The 21,934-nt window shown below is 43.4% G+C and overlaps 2 protein-coding genes across 5 annotated transcripts in view; one reads left to right on the forward strand and one right to left on the reverse strand.

Moving 5' to 3' along the window:
* The window catches only part of USP34 (ubiquitin specific peptidase 34), a 230,772-nt gene extending 229,504 nt beyond the window's left edge, over positions 1–1,268 (forward strand). For all 4 annotated transcript variants that reach the window (XM_069580354.1, XM_069580356.1, XM_069580355.1 and 1 more), the window contains one exon: positions 100–1,268. In XM_069580354.1, the coding sequence (XP_069436455.1) occupies positions 100–707 (608 nt within the window). In that variant the 3' untranslated portion in view covers positions 708–1,268. The remainder of the gene's footprint in view (positions 1–99) is intronic.
* Positions 1,263–21,704, reverse strand: LOC138435543 (activator of 90 kDa heat shock protein ATPase homolog 2). Its single transcript, XM_069580358.1, has 9 exons — positions 21,218–21,704; positions 19,756–19,946; positions 7,243–7,328; positions 5,406–5,520; positions 4,255–4,343; positions 3,398–3,508; positions 2,927–3,028; positions 2,317–2,368; positions 1,263–2,164 (listed from the first exon to the last, which is right to left on the reverse strand). The coding sequence occupies exons 1-9, from the start codon at positions 21,295–21,297 to the stop codon at positions 1,992–1,994; spliced, it is 999 nt and encodes a 332-aa protein (XP_069436459.1). The 5' UTR covers positions 21,298–21,704; the 3' UTR covers positions 1,263–1,991.
* Between the last annotated feature and the right edge of the window lie 230 nt (positions 21,705–21,934).

The raw sequence follows: 21,934 nt of genomic DNA on the forward strand, positions 1-21,934 counted from the left end.
AGTTGTGTGAGCCTCCTGCACATAAATGCTAAAAAATGCAAACACCCCCAAAATGATCTTAATGACTCTTCAGAGAGATTTTCATGTTCGTTTTCACAGATGATGAAGGGGCAACTCCTGTTAAAAGGCGGCGCGTTAGCAGCGATGAGGAGCACGCTGTCGAGAGCTGCATCAGTGACATGAAGACAGAAACCAGGGAGGTCCTGACCCCAACGAGCACTTCAGACAATGAGACGAGAGACTCCTCAATCATCGACCCAGGCACCGAGCAAGATCCTCCTTCCCCTGAAAATAGTTCTGTTAAAGAATACCGAATGGAAGTTCCATCTTCGTTTTCAGAAGACACATCAAATACCAGGTCACAGCATGCAGAAGAACAGTCCGACAATGGTAGGTTTGAAGACTGTAAGGAATTGAAAGACCTCCACTGTTCCAAGGATTCTAACCTTGCTGAGGAAGAATCCGAGTTCCCTTCTACTTCTCTCTCTGCAGTTCTGTCTGACTTAGCTGACTTGAGAAGCTGTGACGGTCAAGCTTTGCCCTCCCAGGACCCTGAGGTGGCTTTATCACTCAGCTGTGGCCATTCCAGAGGACTCTTTAGTCACATGCAGCAGCACGACATTCTAGATACCCTGTGTAGGACCATTGAATCTACAATCCATGTGGTCACGAGGATATCTGGCAAAGGAAACCAAGCTGCTTCTTGACATTAGATGTAGCATGTCTACTTTGAAGGTCACCCCTCCCCCACCTGATGCTGTTTGTATAAGTTTCGCCTATTTCTGTTCTCGTGCTTCAGTTCGTCCAGTGCTCTCTGCTTGAATGGCAAGATAGATTTATAGGCTTAATTCTTGGCCAGGCAGAAACTTCAGATGAAAAAATTTGCATCTTCAGTATACTTTCTAAAGGGCAATCAGATAATGAATATGTTTTACGTAATTAAGAGTTCACTGTAGTGGCTTTCATTTAATATGGCTGTCTGGGAGGCACAGGGTTCTCTGGCCCTGTACAATGTAATTTAAACTTACAGCATTTTTACTGTGTATAATATGGTGTCCTCTGTGCCAGTTTTGTACCTTATAATAGAGGCAGATTGCCTCCAATCGCTGTGGTTCTTATTATCAAAATTAAGTTTACTTGTATATGGAACAACCACAAGAAATTTGATTCTGTAAAGAATCCTCTTTAGCTGTGGCCTGGCAGTATATAAATGGTGCTTTATTTAACAGAATACCTGTGGAGGAAATAAAGCACACTTGATGTAAAAATGATTGTTTTATTTTTATTGACATGACTGATTGCTATTCTATGCACTTAATTAAACTGATTGTGATGACTTTTTAATTGTTTACATACCTTGTTTCAGTCTTCTCAGATGAAAGTAATGAGAAAACTGTGAATCGGGAGATGTACTTGTCCACTGTATTCTACTTCATGAGAAGTATAGTGGCAGGCCAAAAAGTACCTTTTTCCATAGACTTTTCAGTCCTCGCCACTCCAAAGTGCATAACTGCTGCGGGGAGAAGCATAACAATACAGCCCGCTTGCCCTCACACCAACATGCTTCTGAATGCAACATGCCACTGGTTCACGACCTAAGAGCTACACACCTTAAAAACCCTGGAGTAAAATAAAGGAAGTACCAACATGCCATTTGTCTCTTCCTGAATTAAAAATTACAGCTAAAAGTAGGCCCACTAAGACAAGCTTTAGCTTGGGACACTTCAACTATCCATACTCAGAGACGCAATCTGTTCCCGGAGGAGCATCTATGGACGGTAACGTTAACAGTCTGATTTCACATTGCTTGCTTTTAGCTCAGTGCAGAGTCTAGTCATAGTAAATAAAGATTCAAACAGTGCTTTCAGTTCTGTATTAGTCTGTGGATTTCATCTAGTATAAATTATTTTTTTTAAAGGAATACTAGAGGAGGTAAACATGATACTTTCTGCTTACAAAAAGTAATGCCCTTATAAAATCTTCAAACTAAGTCAACCATTTAGGGTGGTCAGCTGCAGTAAACCTTTTATTTCTTCAAAATGCTGCTTCTGCCAACAAAATTTCATGTTCTCTTCTTCACAGATAGGAACTCCTTCACAGTCCAATTGTAATTCTGTTTGCTCTAGTGTAGGCACAAAATTCAGTGCTACTACTGCATAGTGTTCTGGAAGAAAAAAAGGGAAGTTCATTACAAAAAGGAAAGTTTATTACTGTACTATAAAAAGAATTTATCCATATAGTACCACTATTTGCTTTTCATAGTAGGGGGTAGAATACTTGAAGTGTTTTTGGACTTAAAAGGTGCTAATAACATACCTTCTGGCCAGTTCCTACATCTCCATTTCATGACGATCTTTTTATTTGTTAACTGAAAACAAAGGGGAAATTCCACTGAAAACATCTTTTAAAACTTTGTACAATACTACAACAAAGAAAAACACCAAATCCTTTCATGAACCCCTATGGGAGAAATATGAGAACTAATCAATGGACATACACCCTCAACTTGGTTTATACGCCAGCACCATTGAGGACTGACTGTCTCTAGTGCCAAAATGTAACAGCAGTCACACCAGACAGAAGTGTGGTAGCCAGTACAGAGCTGCTGTCAGCAGGAAGGCAGCTGACATTTGGCAACACACATACTAGTGGCAGAGACCAGAAACTTCTAGACCCAAGGGTTGGGAGGAATTGTACTTGCGTCTTATAAAAGTCATAAATAGTGGCACAACTGCTGTGAAACTAAGGCTTTATCTTTATTATTATTTAGTAAATACAAATTTTTTATTTGCCGTATAACCAACTTTATAAAGCGCTCAAGTTTCTGTGAGCTCAGATAAAAACCGAAGCACTTTAAAAAACAGCATGAATAAAGCATTTTAACTGAAGAGTCTAGCTTACTTTCCTTAAACCTAAGATTACTTACCAGTTCTGTATATTCACCAGTGATGTTTCCATCAAACATCTGGAATTTCCCTCCCTTTTCAGCTTCTAATACAGCGGAAGATTTAGAAAATTTTTGCACCAACTAACCAAGCAAAACATACACAATAGACGTGTTATTCTGTTGCTTATCATGTTTTCAACCTATATGTATAACATAACAGTTACTGTGGTTTTTAATTGTGAATACACAGCTTTTAATTACAGCCTCAGTAGATTGTTCCAAATCTCGATGCTGATAAACTCCCCCACCCCGGCTCCCAAACATCCATCTTTTCTGCCCTCAAATCCTTAGGACAGCTTACCCGTCCTCGAGCTACCCTAAAGATTACTAGATCCCTTCAATCAGAAAAACATAAGTCATGTAGGAAACGAAAACCCAGCTTCAGTTCTTAGTGGCATATTCTCTCCCAATGTCAGCATTTCTGATTCCAGATACTGAGATGTTACTTACATCTTTCACAGTGAAGATTCTGTACAGCTGCTCGATAGCTGTGTCAAAGAGTTCCGTCATGTGCAGAGCCACAGTGGGAATCCTTACACCCAGTGCCACTGGAGAGGAGGCCTGAATCTCAAACGAAAGGGTTCCAAAGCATAATTAGCATGACTAGAGATTTTAGAAATTCAGTTTTACAGTCTCAGTAAAATATCACAATGTCCCAAACACTATCCTTCCACTAAAAAGCCTTTTTAAGCACCGCCAATTCTAGTCTTTATTTTGGAAACAGAGCTGCTTTGCTCTGTTCCACTCCCAGACTAGGGCTTCACAGCCCAAATCCTACTTGGATATGTAACTATGGCCCAGGGGGGCCAAAAGGTAAGCAGGTGAAGGACATAGCACTTAAGGCCAAAAGGTGTCAAACTCCCCATCATTACAGTCCAAGAACAAGATCTAAAACCTCCCAACCCTCCGAAAGTGGAGAGATGCTCCTTCCATTGTGGTGTGTGAACTTCAGAGTCACCTTTGTGACTTTGTAGTGTAATGACTACAAAACAGCACTGTCCTGAACTAAATTCAATGTTTAACAAAAAGGCTAGTTTATACAGTCCCTTCCATCAAGGATGAAAGTCTCATTTCATCATTTCCCCCCAAAATGGCAGAAGATGCAAGGGTGGATTAACTGGCCCTCCTCAGTATCTTGTATAGTCCGTCCTCCATCATCACAGGCTCTTGAAGCTTTGAAGCCTTCGAGCCTGGTGGGCTACAGCCCATGGGGTCGCACAGAGTAGGACAAGACTGAGCTTGCACGCATGCACACACTAAGCACTTCCTTTTCCCCCTCCCTGCATATCGTCCACCAGAGGCCACACCTGCAAGGCATTCTCACTCAGTTTCCTTTTAACCGTCAATTCCTGGACTGCCATAGCTTTGGTTGGTAAGATCATTCCCATTGTAAATTCTATAAAGGAAACATATGAGAAATGACTTTAATAAAGCACCTTTTCCCTTCCAGCACAAATAGGCAGAAAACTGAAAACAATATATAATATAAACACATTTATAGAAAGAATTCCTACAGCATTTTGAGAATTTCAAGACCATTCTGTATCTTTATATATAAAACTAATCATTAACATGAGTTCCACAGCAACACATGCCTTTTATCCTTTTCTTTTTACTGAGTGCCTCACTTTTATCTAGTTCTTGACAAAAAATAGCATTTTCAAATGCTGTTTTCCAAAAGGCTCCATTTTATACACTTAACTACTAATAGCTTTATGACTGTCACTTACTATCAAAACCAGACACTTGGCTCACTGCTTCATCAGCACCACCTCACAAAGCTTGGTCTCCATTCAAGCCTGTGGCAGCAGCCTGTGTGATCTCGTGAGAAAAGTAAACCCCAAACCCATCTATGCCAACACTGAGATACTCAGCACAGTCCAAGGATGAGGTGCAGACATACAAGCCCTGCTGGCTGTTTTACCTGGTAGGGAGCTTCTCTAATTTAGCAAAGAAGACAATAACCTCAGTTCCACTCAGTGCAGGGATTATCTGAGTAAGTTTCCAACTACACCTGTAATACCTATAGTCACTTTCATTCACTCATTCAACAAAGATTTATTAAGCATCTACTATATACATCAGGCATTGTGCTAGACATTGGAGATAGAGCAGTAGTAAACAGGACAGAGTCCTTCCATGCCCTCATGAAGCTTATAGTCTAGCAAGGAAGACAGACATTAGACAGATAATTATAAAAACAACTGATTAAATAATTATCATTCCAGAAACTAACAATTCTGTAGGCAGAATGGTTCATGCTGTATAAAATACTGATAAGCACTAATTATGGTCTAATTCATGACTAGATCTCAACCTCCAGACTACAATTTATCGTGCAGCATGAAGAGCTGATCTCTGGAACCTGGGACATTGGCCTAACCTGGGAATCCAGTGCAGACCATTATTTGGGTAAATGGAAAAGGGACCCTCTAGTTCACAAGGATGCCTTCTTTACCCGTCTTAAGTGCCTTCAGGTAATCTCCAAGGGCTTCCCTGACCTTGGCGGTGCCTGCAGTTTTCATAAGATCCTTCAGAATATCCCCATCTCCTTTCTTTTTACTCACGTTCACCTACAAATCAGAAAAATACAAACCGAAGAAAAATCTGGTTTGACGTATTCTTACAATACTGGGACAAACGGATGAGGGAACTGTGATGGCAAGGGAAGGAAAGAACTGATGTGAGAGAGAGACGTGACAGGCTTTTCCATATAGTTTGAGAAGATGTAAGAGTTTTTTAATCAAGTGTCTACTGAAACTGGTGGCCAAAACTTGAAGGGACTTCTGAGAATGTGACCCCCTGATCTGCACACATTTTATGTGTGTGTGTCATACTGGTGATACAGTCCATGGCGTTCAGAGCCCAGAAACGCGCTGTTCCATACGGCAGCAGCTTGGCCACGTGGCTTCTGAGCACCCACTGAGATGGGTTCCAAGTGCAAAATCACACACAGAAACCAGCCTTTAACGACCTAGCACCAAAGGAATACAAAATAATCTCATGAATAACCCTGATACTAATTACATGTTAAAATGATATTTTTATATTTTGGGTAAAATAAAAAGTATTAAAACTAATTTTATCTGTTTCTTTTAAATATTTCTAAAATGGCTGCTAGAAAATTTTAAGTTCTTTATGTGGCTTACATTATGTGTCTATTGAACAGTGCTTGTCTAGAGTCCCAAATTCAGTTAATTAGGAAAATCAGGTTCCCACATATCCTGGTCTTGGGCTACACTTTTTTTTTTTTTTTTTGGGGCAAGGAGAGTTGGGAAAGAGGAAGACGGGGAGGAAAGGAGGGAAGGCCAGGACAGGAGGGGAGAGGGAAATGTCAGAACGCTGCTGTGGGGGTGCCGCTGGTATTCTCAGAAAGAAGAGGTATTGGTTTGAAACTCCCTTCATGTCCCTGCGATTCGGTTGAGGTGGGCCTGCTCCCGGGGCCCAGTTCTACATTAGAGTTTGTTCTGCAGTACTACCAAGGGCTGAATCGAAAAGACCAATTTAACATCCTGCTAAAATACTTCTGAGCTGATGGATGTGGACAGAGCGAAGTGAAGTCACAGGCCCTGAGTGCACTGACCACACATTTGAAGCTACCACTTTTAGGGCAGTTCATAGCCTTTAAGAAAGGCAACTCCTGGTAGTTCGGTGTAACTTGCTATCCTGAAGACCTTCACACTAAATATGTTCATAAATCCTAAAAGACCCTGTCAGACTGTCATCTGGAAATACAGCTATCATACAAAAGGTTTCACCCCACAACCAAGCTTTTAGCTTACAAGTGGACACTGACCGCAAACCAAGCATGGGAGTTACATGGGCTCGCTCTCCCCCGACGATAAGAGCCAGTCAAAACCAACACATACTAACTTACGTCCAAAAAAATATGATACAACCAAGGGATATCATGGCGAAAAGCCAAGAATTTGCACTATTAAAGGGAAAGAGTAAAGACGCGGAGGAGGAGATACAAAATCCCATTCACCAAGCTGTGCACAGTACCTGAGCACTTCCCAGAATACATACAGTCGCACGCACCTGATGACACCTTTGAAAGGTGATGAGGCGCCCGTGGAGGGTGCAGTCCATGGCTTCCCGGGCATGCACTTCCCACCACATCACTGCCCACACCTCACCCCACCTCCCCACAGCGCAGCCTCCTTCTCAGCAAACAAGCCCTTCACCACTCACCAGAACTACCACACAGGCACAGGTTTTCAACTGCCCAATATGTATAGCAGAAACTTGATTTAAAAGCAAAGAAAAGAGAGAAACTCCATCAGACACCTCACCTCAGTGTCATCCACTTCATTCTCTTCAGACAGGCTGGGTATTTCAATCAACCCCTTGTGCTTCGCGCCAGATTCTCTAAGGATACCTAGAATGAGCGAAATGTCGTCTTCAATTACAAAGTAACAACTAGCTTATGTAAAACTGCCCTGCCTAACTGAACAGCCCACCCTCCTCACAGGGCGCAGCCTTCCCCCACAAGCGCCCATCACATGCGTGTCCAAACCAACTCTGCTCTCCCGGCCCACATCAGAGGTTCGGTTCCTAAGAAAGCTGGGCGGGGGGTGGGCAATTAAAATGCAGACAAGGGAACTTCCTGGTGCTTCCACTGCAGGGGGCAAGGGTTTGATCCCTGGTCAGGGAACCAAGATGCCATGGACCTCATGGCAGGGCCAGAAAATAAAGAACAGTGCTATTACTAGACTTTTTTTTTTAACTGCACATGAAATCAGGGTCCACACGGAAGCATGAGAGTGAAGTAAGTAGGTCTGTTAACCGGTGTTTCTTTTTTCATTCCCCAATATTCTTTAACAAGTCAAAGCACGATAAAGGACTATCCTGAAGAAAAGGCACAGGAAGGCAAAAAGGGACACTGAGTTCTGATCACAGAAAGAGGGAAAGGGAGGGAGGTGGGGAAGTCGGCGTGGATTCCCCCATGCAGCTAATGTCTTTCAACACCGGGTGCTGACTTCAGTGACGTCAAGATGGTGACACAGGTCATTCCCAGCTTCAGCACCCCTCACAAGAGCAGCAACTAGCAACTGCGGAGGGACAGGACACCACTGCGAGAATCCCAAACCCAGGGGTGAGGCTGAGGCACGCTTCTGGACCAGAGACAGAAGAGGGCTGCAGTAGAAGGTGTGAGGAGCGGTGACACTCTGACCAAACCCCGAGGCCAGCACAGAGCCCCACCCAGAGCCCCCACTGCAGTTTCCCAGCAGCAAACAGGGCAGGCTCCCTGGCATTGTTGGATGCTTCCTCGGAGGCCAACTGGGGTCTCAACATGTGGAAGCCACAGGGACTCAGGCTTTCAGCAGCCAGTGCTCATACCTGGATGGACCGTGTTCCTGCTTGAGGCAGTACACGAGCAGAGCTCAGCTGGCAATTCTGCTTGATGTGGGTCCCCGTGTGACAGGTCAAGGCCAGCTGGGGAGTCTCACAAAGGTGGGGAAGCAAATTCACAGCTCCACTCAACTGCTGAGTGTGGCTTCCAAGCCTGACCATCCAGGAAGCCGGACCAGAGAACCCGGGCAGCCCTAGAGCCCATCCACACAGCCTCCTGGGGCAGGGAGCCACAGCAGCAGTCTTGCCCGACTGCAGAGTATAGCCTCTGGCCCTGCGTAGCCAGGGAGCCTGAACAGTGACCCCAAGTGGCCTTGGAGTGGAGCCTACAGCCCTGCCAAATTGCTTAATACAGCTTGGGGCCTTGTCCAGACAAGAAGCTCAGCAGCGACCCTACCCCACAGAGAACAGCCTCTAGCCCCTCAACTGCAGGAAACAGGTGGAAGCCTCTCTTGACCAGAGAGCCCAGCCAGCAACTTTGTTGGATAACGGAGCATACCCAGCAGCCTATGGATGGTGAAGCCAACCCTGCAGCCCTGCCCAACTTCAAGGCACAATCTGTGTCTCCACCTGATCACAGAACACAATGGAGGTTAAGGTCCTACCAAGAACTCTGCCTGCAGTTTTGCCTGAACAGAGTCCAGCCAGGAGCACCACCTGTCAGGGAGCAGAGCCTGAGACCCCCACTCAACCAGGAGTGATGGCAGAACCCAGCTCAGAACCCTGCCCAACCATGGCATCCAACCAGTGGCACCACCCTGCCAAGGAACACAGCCAGTGACTCTGCCTGACCACACGTAACTGCAGAGCACAGCTAACGCCCCATGTAACCATGGAGCACAGCCAGCAACCCTGCCTGGTCAAGGAGCCCACTGAGCAGCCCTGCTTGAATATGGAGTCAGTTGACTCACCCAACCATAAAGGCCAGCCATTGGTAACCCCCACCCCGACCTCAGAGCACACTCAACTGGAGACCCTGGCAGCAAGTCTTCCCCACCCATGGACATGACGAGCTGACACACCCAATAACCCAAGTTGAAAGGTGGTGGATTTTCCCTGCCAAAGCAAACCTGTAAAACATGGAAGAGACCAATTAATTCCTCACACAGGCAGCTACTAGTGCAAGGAAACAAGGTTCAAGAAGAAAATCAGGCAAACATGAGACCACCAAAAGAACCTCATAAAGCTCCATAACTGACCCTAAATAGATGGAGATGCATGAACTATGTAATCTGGAATTCAGAATAAATCTCTTAAAGAATTCAGCGAACTATAAGAACACACAGACAACGCAACGAAATTAGGAAAACAATGCATGAACAGAACAAGTTCAAAAAAGAAACAGTGTTAAAAAAGGAAAAAAGCCCACAAACTGTTGGAGCAAAAGAACAGGATGACTCTACTGAAGATCAGAGGGCTTCCACAGCTAACTGGACCTAGTAGAAGGAAACAATGAATACTTATACTAGAAGATGGGTTATTCAAGACTGCCCAGTCAAAGGAACAAAAAGAAAAAGAGTGAAAAAAGAACAGGAGACTCACCTGATACCATCAAATGAAACAAGATGTTCATTATGGAAGTTCCGGAGGGAAGAGAGAAAGAAAGGGCCAGAAAGTCTATTGAAAATAATAATGGTTGAAAACTTTCCAAACCTGGGAAGAGAAATGCACATCCAGGCTCATAACGCCCAACAGTCCCCCAAGTAGACTGAACTTAAAAAAAAATAAAAAAGGCTACATCAAGACACATAAGAGTTGAACTGTCAGAAGTCAAAAACAAAAAATTCTGAAAGCAGAAGAAAAGTGACTCTTCACAAACAAGGGAGCTTCCATAAGGCTACAGGTGGATTTCACAGCAGGAACTTGACAGGCCAGCAGTGGGATGATATACTCAAAATACTGCAAGAAACAGTATGTCAACCAATACTACACCCAGAAAAGCTGCCTTTCAGAAGTAAGAGAGAGACAAAGATATTCCCAAACAAAGAAAAGCTGATGGGGATTCAGTGTCATTAGATCTGCCTTACAAGAGATGCTAAAGAACATTCATCAAGCTGAAATAAAAGGATGCTAGTCAGCATGATAAAAACGTATGAATGTGTAAAGCTCATTGGTAATGGTAGATATATAGTCAAAATCAGATGATCTAAAATTGCAATGGTAATATGTAGTTCTCTTACAAGTCTGCATTAAAAGTTAAAAAACAAATGTACTTAAATAACCATAACTATGAGAATTTAAAGTAACTATAACATGAAAACTTCTACAATGTAAAAATATGTAAACTGTAACATCAACAAACTAAAATGTGAAAGGTAAAGAAGTATAAATTTCTGTATGCTATCAAAATTAAGTTATCAGTTTAAATTGGATGTTATATTTTATATACACCTCAGGTTAACCACAAAGGAAAAACCACAAAAGATTATGGTAAGACTCAAAGCATATCACCTCAAAAAAGTATCAAAGGACTATGGAGCTAGAAAGAGAGGTGTAGTCCTTACCAATCAATAGTTACTAAACATAAACAGATTAAATTCCTCAATCAAAAGGCACAAAATGGCTGAATGGATTAAAAAATCAAGATCCAACAACAAGACAGTATCTCACAATAGACAGTCTCTCTACAAGACTCACTTTACCTTTAAGGATACACATAAACCAAGAGCAGAGGGATGGAGAAAGAAATTTCAAGCAAATGTTAACCAAAGAAAGTAGGAGTAGCTATACTTATATTAGACAAATAGACTTTCAGCTAAAATGATCAAAAGAAAGAAGGTCATTATATAAAGCTAAAGGTGTCAATTCATCAATGATATAACAAGTATATTTAAGCATCTAATAGCACCTAAATAAAGCAATTACTAACAACTTATAAGGAGAAATAAACAGCAATACAATAATAGTTGGGGACATTAATACCCTACTCTCAACAATGCATATGTATCATCCATACAGAAAACCAGTAAGGAAATACCAGATCTGAACACTACAGACCAAACACACCTAACAAACATTCTGAACAGTCCATCGAACAGCAATAGGATATGCATTTTTCTCAAGCACTCACAGAACATTTTCTACAATAAATCATAGGTTAGGCCACAAAACCGGTCTGAACAATTTTTTAAAGATAAATTATAACAAATGTCATTTCCAATAAAAATGATATGAAACTAGGAAATTCACAAGTACATGCAAATTAAAATACTCCTGAACAACTAATGGCTTAAAGAAATCAAAGGCAAAATTTTAATATATCTTGGTACAAATAAAAATGGCAACACAAACACTTATGAGATGTAGCAAAAGCAGTTCTAAGAGGGAAGTTGGAAGCTGTAAACTCATACAACAAGAAATAATCTCATATAAAGAGCCTAACTTTACACATCATGGAACTAGAAAAAGAAAAAAGCAAGCCCAAAGTCAGCAGAAGAAAATAAATAACAAGCAATCTACAGATTCAATGCAATGCCTGGTAAAATTCCAGCTACATTTTTTCACAGAAATAGAACAAAAAAATCCTAAAATTTGTATGGAACTACAAAGAGCCAAAGCAAATAGCCTAAGCAACCTTGAGAAACAGCAAAGCTAATGGCATCACACTTCTTGATTTCAAACTGTATTATAAAGATGTAGTAATCAAAACAGTATAGCACTGTCATAAAAACAGGCACAGAGATCAACAGAACTATAACAGAGAACAGGATAGATAGAAAAAAGAGCCCAAAATAAGTCCATGCTTATGTGGTCAATAAGCTAAGACAAAGGAATCAAGAAAATACAGTAAGGAAAGGACTGTCTCTTCAACGAATGTTGAGAAAACTGGCATCTATAAACAAAACAATGATACTGGACCACTATCTTATACCACACACACACACAAATTAATAAAAGTGAACAAAAGACTTGAAACCAAAAAAAAAGTCCTAGAAGAAAACACAGATGATAAGCTCCTGGACACTGGTCTTGGCGATGATTTTTGGACTTAACACCAAAAGCAAAAATAAACAAGGAGGATTAACTAAAAAGCTTCTGCACAGCAAGGTAAATAAAGTAAACCTACTGAATGGGAGAAAATATTTGCAAATCGTGTAACTGATAAGGGATTAACATCCAAAGAACTTGTAAGACTCAATAACAAAAAACAATCTCGTTAGAAAATCTGAAGAGACATTTTTCCAAAGAAGACATACATACAAATTCCTCTGGGACAACATTAAATGCACCAATATTCATACTATGCTGGGGTCCCAGAAGGAGAACAGAGAGAGAAAGGACCTGAGAAAATATTTGAAGAGGTAACAGCTGAAAACTTCCCAAACATGGGAAAGGAAATGGTCAAGTCCAGGAAGCACAGAGAGTCCCAGGTAGGATAAAACCGGAGAAAGACACTGAGACACATAATAATCAAACTGACAAAAATTAAAGACAAAGATAAAATATTAAAAGCAACAAGGGAAAAATGACAAAAAATATACAAGAGAACTCCTGATTTCTCAACAGAAACTTTACAAGCCAGAAGGGAACAGCATGATATATTTAAGATGATAAAAAGGAGGAGCTTACAACCAAAAATGCTCTATCCAACAAGACTCTCATTCCACTTTCATAGAGAAATCAAAAGCTTTAAGACAAGTAAAGTTCAGAGAATTCTGCATTACCAAACCAGCTTTACAACAAATGTTAAAGGAACTTCTCTATGCAGGAAACCCAAGAAAAGGAAAAGACCTACAGAAAATAGAAAATGAAAGAAAGAAAGTGAAGTCTCTCAGTCATGTATGACTCTTTGCGACCCCATGGAGTATAGCCTACTAGGCTACTTCATCCACGGAATTTTCCAGGCAAGAGTACTAGAGTGGGTTGCCATTGCCTTCTCCAGGGGAGCTTTCCGACCCAGGGATTGAACCCAGGTCTCCTGCACTGCAGGCAGACACTTTACCATCTGAGTCACCAGGGAAGCCCCAACCCAAAACAATTAAGAAAATGGTAATAGGATCATGAAAGTGAAAGTGAAGTCGTTCAGTTGTGTCTGACTCTTTTCGACCCCATGGACAGTAGCCTGCACCAGGCTCCTCTGTTCATGGGATTTTCTAGGCAAGAGTAGGATCATACATATCTATAATTACCTTAAATATAAATAAATTAAATGCACCAACCTAAAGACACAGACTGGGCGGATGAAAGCATACGCACTTATCTCGCTTAGCACATCATCCTGCTTGACTATGTAATTATTTTATACTATTAGGTTAATCATGTTCCCATTATGGCTTGCAATTATAATGATCTTTTATATTTTGTCTGATTGATTTTGGCCATTGATTGTGAAAACTGATAAACACTTTTACTACTGTGATTTATTTATTTATTTTCACTTTTTCTATTTCATATTCAGTGTTCCCATTCCATTCAGTTTGTTTTACAATTTCTCCATCTCTTTTTCTATCTTGCTCAAGGCTTTATCAAGCACAGTAAAAAACTTCTGTACACCTATATATAAATATGTATATATTTTAGAAAACTTAGAATTTTTGCCTAACTAAAAAATTTATGACACTTTGATTCCACTTGTTTGACTTAGTAGGAACAGAATGCTAGATTTCTAATTAAAAACAATAGCTATGCAACAAGCAACGAAGGTTTACTGTATAGCACGTGGAACTATATAGTCAGTAACATATAATAACCTATAATGGAAAATACTTTCAAAAATAATGTATGTGTATTTATGTATAAATGAATCACCTTGCTATGCATCTGAAACACTGTAACTCAATTATATATCAACAAAATACACATATTAAGAAAACAGCGAAGACACGGAAGCAACCTAAGTGTCCACCAACAGATGCATGGATAAAGAAAATGTAGTGTATACACACAATGGAATATTATTTAGCTATAAAAGAAAAAAATTTGCCATTTGCAGCAATCTGGATGGAACTTGAAGGCATTAAGTAAAATAAGCGAAAGAAAAATAAATACTATTTGATCTCACTTATATGTGGAATCTAAAAGAAAACAAAAAAGTTGTAGATAGAGAACAGATCAGTGATTGCAAGAAACAGGGAGTGGCAGAATGCGTAAAATGCGTGAGTGTGGTCAAAAGTACAAATTTCCAGTTACAAAAAATAAGTCATAGAGATGGGATACACAGTATGGTACTATAATAAGACTATTTTACTTATTTGAAAGGCAAATCCTAAAAATTCTCATAAGAAAAAAGAAAAACTTGGAACTGTATGGTGATAAATATTAACTAGACTTATTGTGGTCACCATTTCTTGATGTGTACAAATATAAACATATACTCATTATAACCCCACATGAATATAATATTATTTGTCAATTATATCTCAATAAAAAAGGGAATAAAGATTAGAACAGAAATAAATGAAACAGAATAAGAAAACAATGGAAAAGATAAATAAAGAGCTGGTTCTTTGAAAAGACAAAAATCTTGATGAAACTTTAGCTACACTAACCAAGGGGAGAAAAAGAGGACTCAAATAAAATTAAAAATGAAAGATGAGACATTACAACTGACACCACACAAATACAAAGGATAATGAGACCACTGTTAACAATCAAATGCGGTAAAACTGGACAATCTAAAAGAAATGGATAAATTCCTGGAAATATATTTCCTACCATGCCTGGACCATTCAGGACTAGAAAGTCTGAACAGACCAATTACAATTAAGAAAACTAAATCAGTAATCAAAAAGAACTCCTGACAAAGAAAAGTCCAGGACCAGATGATTTCAATGGAGAATTCTACCAAATATTTAAACAGCTAACATCAATCCTTTTCAAACTCTTCCCAAAAACTGAAGAGTGGAAACATTCCCAGACTCATTTTAAGAGGCTGGTATTACCAGGATACCAAAGCCAGTTAAGGATGCTACAAGAAAAAATTATAGACAAATATCCCTCATAAATAGGGATGCAAAAATTCTCAACAAAATACTGGCAAATTGAATTCAACAGCACATTAAAAGGATCATATACTATGATCAAATGGGATTAATCCCTGGAATGCAAGGATGGTTTAATGCCCAAGCCAAATCATGCATCACATTAACACAATGAATAATAAAGATCATATGATCATCTCAATCCAAGCAGAAAAAGCTTTTGAGAAAATTCAATGTCCTCTGATAATAAGAACTACCAATAAACTGGATATAACAGAAACATGGAGAAGGCAATGGCACCCCACTCCAGCACTCTTGCCTGGAAAATCCCATGGACGGAGGAGCCTGGTGGGCCGCAGTCCATGGGGTCACTAAGAGTCAGGCACGACTGAGCGACTTCACTTTCACTTTTCACTTTCATAACAAGTGTTGATGAGAATGTGGAGAAGAGAGACCCCTATGCACTACTGGTGGGAAAGTAAACTGGTGCAGTCAACTATGGGAAACAGTAGAGGTTCCTCAAAAAATTAAAAATAGAATTACCATATGATGTAGCAATTCCATTTCTGGATATATAGCCAAAGAAAATGGAATCACTGTCTCAAAGAGGTGTCTTCACCCCAATGTACAAAACAGCATTATTTATGGAAGTCAAAACATGGAAACCTAAGTGTCCGTCTATGGATGAATGGATAAAGAAAACACGACATGTTTACACAATATATATTATTCAGCCACAAAAATGAAGGGAAATCTTGCCATTTGTGACAACATGGATGGACCTTGAGGGCATTATGCTAAGTGAAATAAGAGAAAACCAAACACTGTGTGACCTCGTTTATATGTGTATTCTAGACAAACCAAACTCAGAAACAGAGCAGACTGGGGTTTGCAAGGTCCGGGGGAAGGGCGGTGAAGGTGGTCAAAAGATACAAAGTGTACAAACTTCAGCTTACTTGATGAGTAAGTTCTGAGGAAGGTTTAATGTACAGCATGCTGAGCAGTACAGTTTTATTCACTTGAAAACTGCTACGAGAGCAGATCTTAAAGGTTCTCAACATATGCAGAAAGAAAACTACAACTCTATGGGGTGATGGATGTTTTAACTAACCTTACTGTAGAAGCATTTTGCAATATATGCATACAGTAAATCATCACACTGTACACTTTTCACTCATACAATGTTATAAATCAACTATATCTCAATAAAGCTGAAAAAAGCTAAATTTAACTAAAATTTAATAAAAAAAAAAAAAAAGCAAGACCAGAGTACTGCCTCCTCCCCAGCGGGTCCCACTAGCCACCTCCAGGACTCACTACTAGAAAAGAAAGCACATAGGGTCAGGGAAGCACTGGTATGCCTGCCCTCTGGCTCCTGCCAGGGACTTATCCTGCAAAGGAGCTGGTTGTTGCTTTGAGCTAAGGGAGATGGAAGAGATACAAGATCAAAAGCTTCCTTGGGGTTCTCAGAGCCCTGTCTTGGGGAGCTGGAATGTATAAGGAACCAGGCCCTGCAAGAGCCAGCAAGAGCCACTGAGGGAGCAACTGATAGGCAACCTCTAGCCAGAATATTCCAAGGCAGGAGTGGGGGGCTGTTTCTGATGCTCATTAAGAGGGTGGCTCAGACGGTAAAGTGTCTGTCTGCAATGCAGGAGACCCAGGTTCGATCCCTGGGTTGGCAAGATCCCCTGGAGAAGGAAATGGCAGCCCACTCTAGCATTCTTGCCTGGAAAATCCCATGGACGGCGGAGCCTGGTAGGCTACTGTCCATGGGGTCGCAAAGAGTCGGACACGACTGAGAGACTTCACTTCACTTCAAACGATGAACTGTGAATAATTCTGAAAGCAGACCACCTGACCTGCCTCTTGAGAAACCTATGTGCAGGTCAGGAAGCAACAGTTAGAACTGGACATGGAACAACAGACTGGTTCCAAAGAGGAAAAGGAGTACATCAAGGCTGTATATTGTCACCCCGCTTTTTTAACTTATATGCAGAGTACATCATGAGAAACGCTGGGCTGGAGGAAGCACAAGCTGGAATCAAGACTGCCAGGAGAAATATCAATAATCTCACATAAGCAGATGACACCACCCTTATGGCATAAAGTGAAGAGGAACTAAAAAGCCTCTTGATGAAAGTGAAAGAGGAGAGTGAAAAAGTTGGCTTAAACCTCAATATTCAGAAAACTAAGATCATGGCATCTGGTCCCATCACTTCATGGGAAACAGATGGGAAAACAGTGTCAAACTTCATTTTTCTGGGCTCCAAAATCACTGCAGATGGTTATTGCAGCCATGAATTTAAAAGACGCTTGCTCCTTGGAAAAAAAGCTATGACCAACCTAGATAGCATATTAAAAAGCAGAGACATTACTTTACCAACAAAGGTCCGTCTAGTCAAAGCAATGGTTTTCCAGTAGTCACATATGGATGTGAGAGTTGAACCATAAAGAAAGTTGAGCACTGATGAATTGATGCTTTTGAACTGTGGTGTTGGAGAAGACTCTTTAGAGTCCCTTGGACTGCAAGGAGATCCAACCAGTCCATCCTAAAGAAGGCCAGTCCTGGGTGTTCATTGGAAGGACTGAAACTGAAACTCTAGTACTTTGGCCACCTCATGAGAAGAGTTGACTCACTGGAAAAGACTCTGATGCTGGGAGGGATTGGGGGCAGGAGAAGAAGGGGACGACAGAGAATGAGATGGCTGGATGGCATCACTGACTCAATGGACGTGAGTCTGAGTGAACTCTGGGAGTTGGTGATGGACAGGGAGGCCTGGCTTGCTGTGATTCATGGGGTCGCAAAGAGTTGGACACGACTGAGCAACTGAACTGAACTGAACTACCTCCCTGGGCTCTGGCCTGGCTTAAGTCAGCAAGATAGTCACTAGGACAGAGGCCCAAGGCCACTAACTGGACAGCTCTCAAGAATGGAGATGACTCGAGCTGAGGCCCAAACTTTAACACGGCACACTCCTCCAGAACCAAATCTTACCCTTGCTCCTCGTTTTTTCAACAAGGATTTACTGAATACAGGCTGTCTACCCAGCAAGGAGCTAGGCACCATGGGAGAAATGCATTCATTCAACAAATACACAACCTTTCAGGCAGTAATCTGTAAACAAAACTAATCAGTCCCTGACCCAAAGACCCAAAGAGTGAAAACAACCAAAATGTCTATCAACTGATGAATATATAGTCAAAATGTGCTACATCTATACAACAGAACATCAGTCAGCCATGAAAAGGAACGAAATGTGCTATAGGACAGATGAACCTTGAAATGATTACGCCAAATAAAAGAAGCAAGTCACAAAAGACAAAAAACCGTGTGATAACATTCATAAGAAATGTCCAGAATAGGCAAATCTGTGGAGACAGAACATAGATCAGTGGTTGCCAAGGACTGGGCGAGTGACAGGTAAATATTTTTGTGGGAGAGATGAAAATGTTATAACTGACTGTAGTGATGGCTGCATATTCTGTGAATATACTGAAAACCAGGGAACTGTACACAATAAGGTGTGGTATGTGATTATATCTCAATAAAGATGTTATTTTTACAAATCTCTGCCCCAGTGAATGGGGAGAAAAGGGGGATCCAGAACAACAATCATATAACTGCATGTAGTGTGCCAAGTATAAGTGCTTTCAGGAGAAACAAAGCAGAGAAGGGAAACAGTACAAGAAAAGGATCTGACATTTTTATAGAATGGAGACAGGTGACATTTTTATAGAATGTACTCAGGATGCAAACCTGAAGGAGCCGAAGGAGCCAGCATGCAACAGTCCAGGGGGAGAGTGGTCCAGGCAGCAGCTCCAGGAAATACTGCTCACAAGTGCCTGGCTGACTGAGTCCTGCTGAGAACAACCAACCAATTGAAAACAAGCAACCAATTTGCTCATGAGTTTGAGCAAATGAGATGGTGAAGGACAGGGAAGCCTGGCTTGCTGCAGTTCATGGGGTCGCAAAGAGCTGGACATGACTGACTGAACAAGAAGAAGCTCCAAATGCTGGGAGAGAGGGAAGCCCATGGCAGGTGGGGCAAGAACTCCGCATGTAGTAAGGGTGTCTGCAACGGCAAACACCAATTTAGGGGCCCAAGCAGGAGTTCTAAAAATATCTGTTGGACTTCTCTGGTGGTCCAGAGGATAAGAATCCTCCTGCCAAGGAAGGGGACACAGGTTCAATCCCTGGTACAGTAAGAATCCACATGCCAGCTGAACCACTAAGCCAGTGAACCGCGACTACTAAGCCCACGTGCTGCAATCGCTGAAACCCATGTGGCTAAGGTCTGTGCTAGGCAAAAAGAGAAGCCATCGTAATGAGAAGCCCGTGCAACACAATGGAGAGTAACCGGCTCGCAGCAACTAAAAAAAGCGCACGCACGGGAACAAAGACTCAGTGCAACCAAAAATAAAAATATCTGCTGAATGAATGAGTCAACCGTATCTGCTGAATGAATAATGAGTCAACCAACTCTGCTCCACCAACATTGCACTCTACCCTACCAGTGCCTGGAGGCCCATTACCTTTCCAGCCCAGCTTGATGTTCCACTCATAGAAGAAAATCAGCTTTCCTTTGCGGCTGCTGCAGGAAGCCTCGCCTTCCACCTGCTTCAGCTCACTGATCTCGCAGCGGCCAGCCTCATTCTCCACGGTGATACCCACCAGGAGTTCACGAAGCCTCCCCTTGGACCAGCTGGTGGCATCCCGCTCTGTCCTGCCAAGACCAGAAGGGCAGAGCCATGAATGGACGCTCTTGCTGGTATCCACACGCCCATCCCTGGCTCAGTCCAGATCTGCCCAATTCCTCTCAACCATGTGAGACCTGCCACCCACAAACTTACAAGCACACTTCTCAGACCAGTTTTCTACCAAACATCTTCTAATTCTCATCAGTGATTTAAGACATGCTGGGAGGCATGGCTTATTTGGGAGAAAGGAGGTCTAGAAATTTCACCTGTTGGAAATGGAGGGGCAAAGCCTGGGCCACATGAAAAAGTAATTATAACTGAGATAATTTTTATTGTAATAAGACAAATTATTAAGTGTTTTCACATGTATATTATCTCACACAATCTTCCCAAATAATGTTTCCAATTTAGGGGAATGAAAATAAGCTGAGAGAAGTCTATTAAGTGTTCATGGAGGCAAGGCTGGGAAAGAAGAGGTCAGCCCTTCCCACCCCCAGGCCAGGACGTCCCCTCCCCACCAGACCCCCTCCACAGCCCCGGGAAAGGCTGCCCTCACAGGCTAAAGCCTTGCTCTGCCCTGGACCTGCCTCAGCATCACCTTGATGGTCCCGAGGTAGCATAGCCCTTAGCCTTCAGAGGAAAGGAGCATAGAACATCACTTCCTGAAAGCTCAGGCGGAAGGGGGAGGGAGGCAAAAATTGGCCCATACTCTAGATGAGATTGAAGAAGGATGAGTAACTAGTTTCAGCTTCTAGAAGGCAGGCGCACTAGAGACCCATCAAGTTAGATGTGGAGTTCAGATGCAAATTTCTGTTTTCCTGTTCTTTCCACTACAGACGTAAAACACACACACACAAAGTTTTCAGCTTCATTTTAATTTCCCCCAAGACTTCAAGGGGCTGGGGCGGAGGGCCACGGGAGGGTAGCTCCTGAGGTCACACAGACTGCCAAAGCTAAAGAGCTAAGTCAGGAATGACTGCTGCTCCTGGGGCCCAACCCAACTTTCAAACAGCAAAGTCAAGTCCCAGAGCCAGCGAGGGTAAGACCCCAGGTCTCCAGGCTCCAAGGGCTCCCCAAGCCCCGACGCTGAAGACAAGCATCTGCACCTGTGCAGCCCCACAACCCTCCCCGCTCCTCCCGCCCGGGGCCCGCCGCGGCCAGGGGAGCGCCCCGAGACGCGCGGCCGCCCTCCGCCGGGAGCCGGGCGCTCGCCGAGGGTCCCTCCCGTCCCTCCCGGCGGCTTGCGAGCGAGGAGGCCCGCCCGGAAGCCGCGGCCCCGGCCCCCGCCCGACCGCACCAGTGCCAGTTGTTCACGTTGGTCCCGTCCTCCCGCTCCTCCACGATCCAGCGCGGGTCCCCCTGTCCCCACTTGGCCATGGCGGCGCGGCGGCGCGGCCTCGGCGGAGAGCAAGGAACGGCCGCGGCGGCGGGGCGGCTCCGTCGCCGACGTTTCCGGCCGGCGAACCCAGGAGCAGAGCGTTCGCGGCGCCCAGAAAGTGCCAGAAATCCCCGCCCCCTGCGCCGAGCTGCCCCGCCCGCCCCGCTGCGGAGCGCCCGGGGAGAGCGAGCCGGGCCCGAGCCGAGGGGCGGGGGCGCGCGGAGGGGCCCGAGGGGCGGCGGGCGGCGGGCGGCGGGCGTCTGGGCCCAGGAGGCCGGCGCGCGGGAGGGGGCCGGGCCGAGGGTGGATGCGGCCGGCGCGGGGAGAGGCCACGGCCTGGGAGACCCGGGTGCGGGGCGGCGGCTGCGGTTGGGGGAGCGGTCCGAGCCGCGGCGCTGCGGAGAGGCGCCCCTGGAGGCCAGGACTCGGCCCTGGAGGCCGGGTGGGGTCTGCGGAGGCTCTGGGGCCTGCCGCGGGACTTGCGAGTGCAGTGGCTGGGAAGGGGGAACCTCCGCCGCCTCCGGAAGGCCGGACGCCTCTCCCCGACTCACTATTATTACCGCAGTGTTGGCAGAGGGGGCCGCTGAGTAAGGGGCGCCTGAGCGCAGCACCCGGGTGCAGGCGGGAACCGCCCGC

This window comes from Ovis canadensis, chromosome 3, assembly GCF_042477335.2.
Source record: "Ovis canadensis isolate MfBH-ARS-UI-01 breed Bighorn chromosome 3, ARS-UI_OviCan_v2, whole genome shotgun sequence".
Taxonomy (NCBI): Eukaryota; Metazoa; Chordata; class Mammalia; order Artiodactyla; family Bovidae; genus Ovis; species Ovis canadensis.

Excerpts from the sequence above, each read along its gene's own strand:
- LOC138435543 (XM_069580358.1), bottom strand. The coding sequence starts at position 21,297 with ATGGCCAAGTGGGGACAGGGGGACCCGCGCTGGATCGTGGAGGAGCGG. Across the intron at positions 7,329-19,755 it reads CATCAAGCTGGGCTGGAAAG|GTATCCTTAGAGAATCTGGC; the intron begins GTAATGGGCCTC and ends CGCTCATTCTAG. Across the intron at positions 2,165-2,316 it reads ATGTAGGAACTGGCCAGAAG|AACACTATGCAGTAGTAGCA; the intron begins GTATGTTATTAG and ends TTTTTCTTCCAG.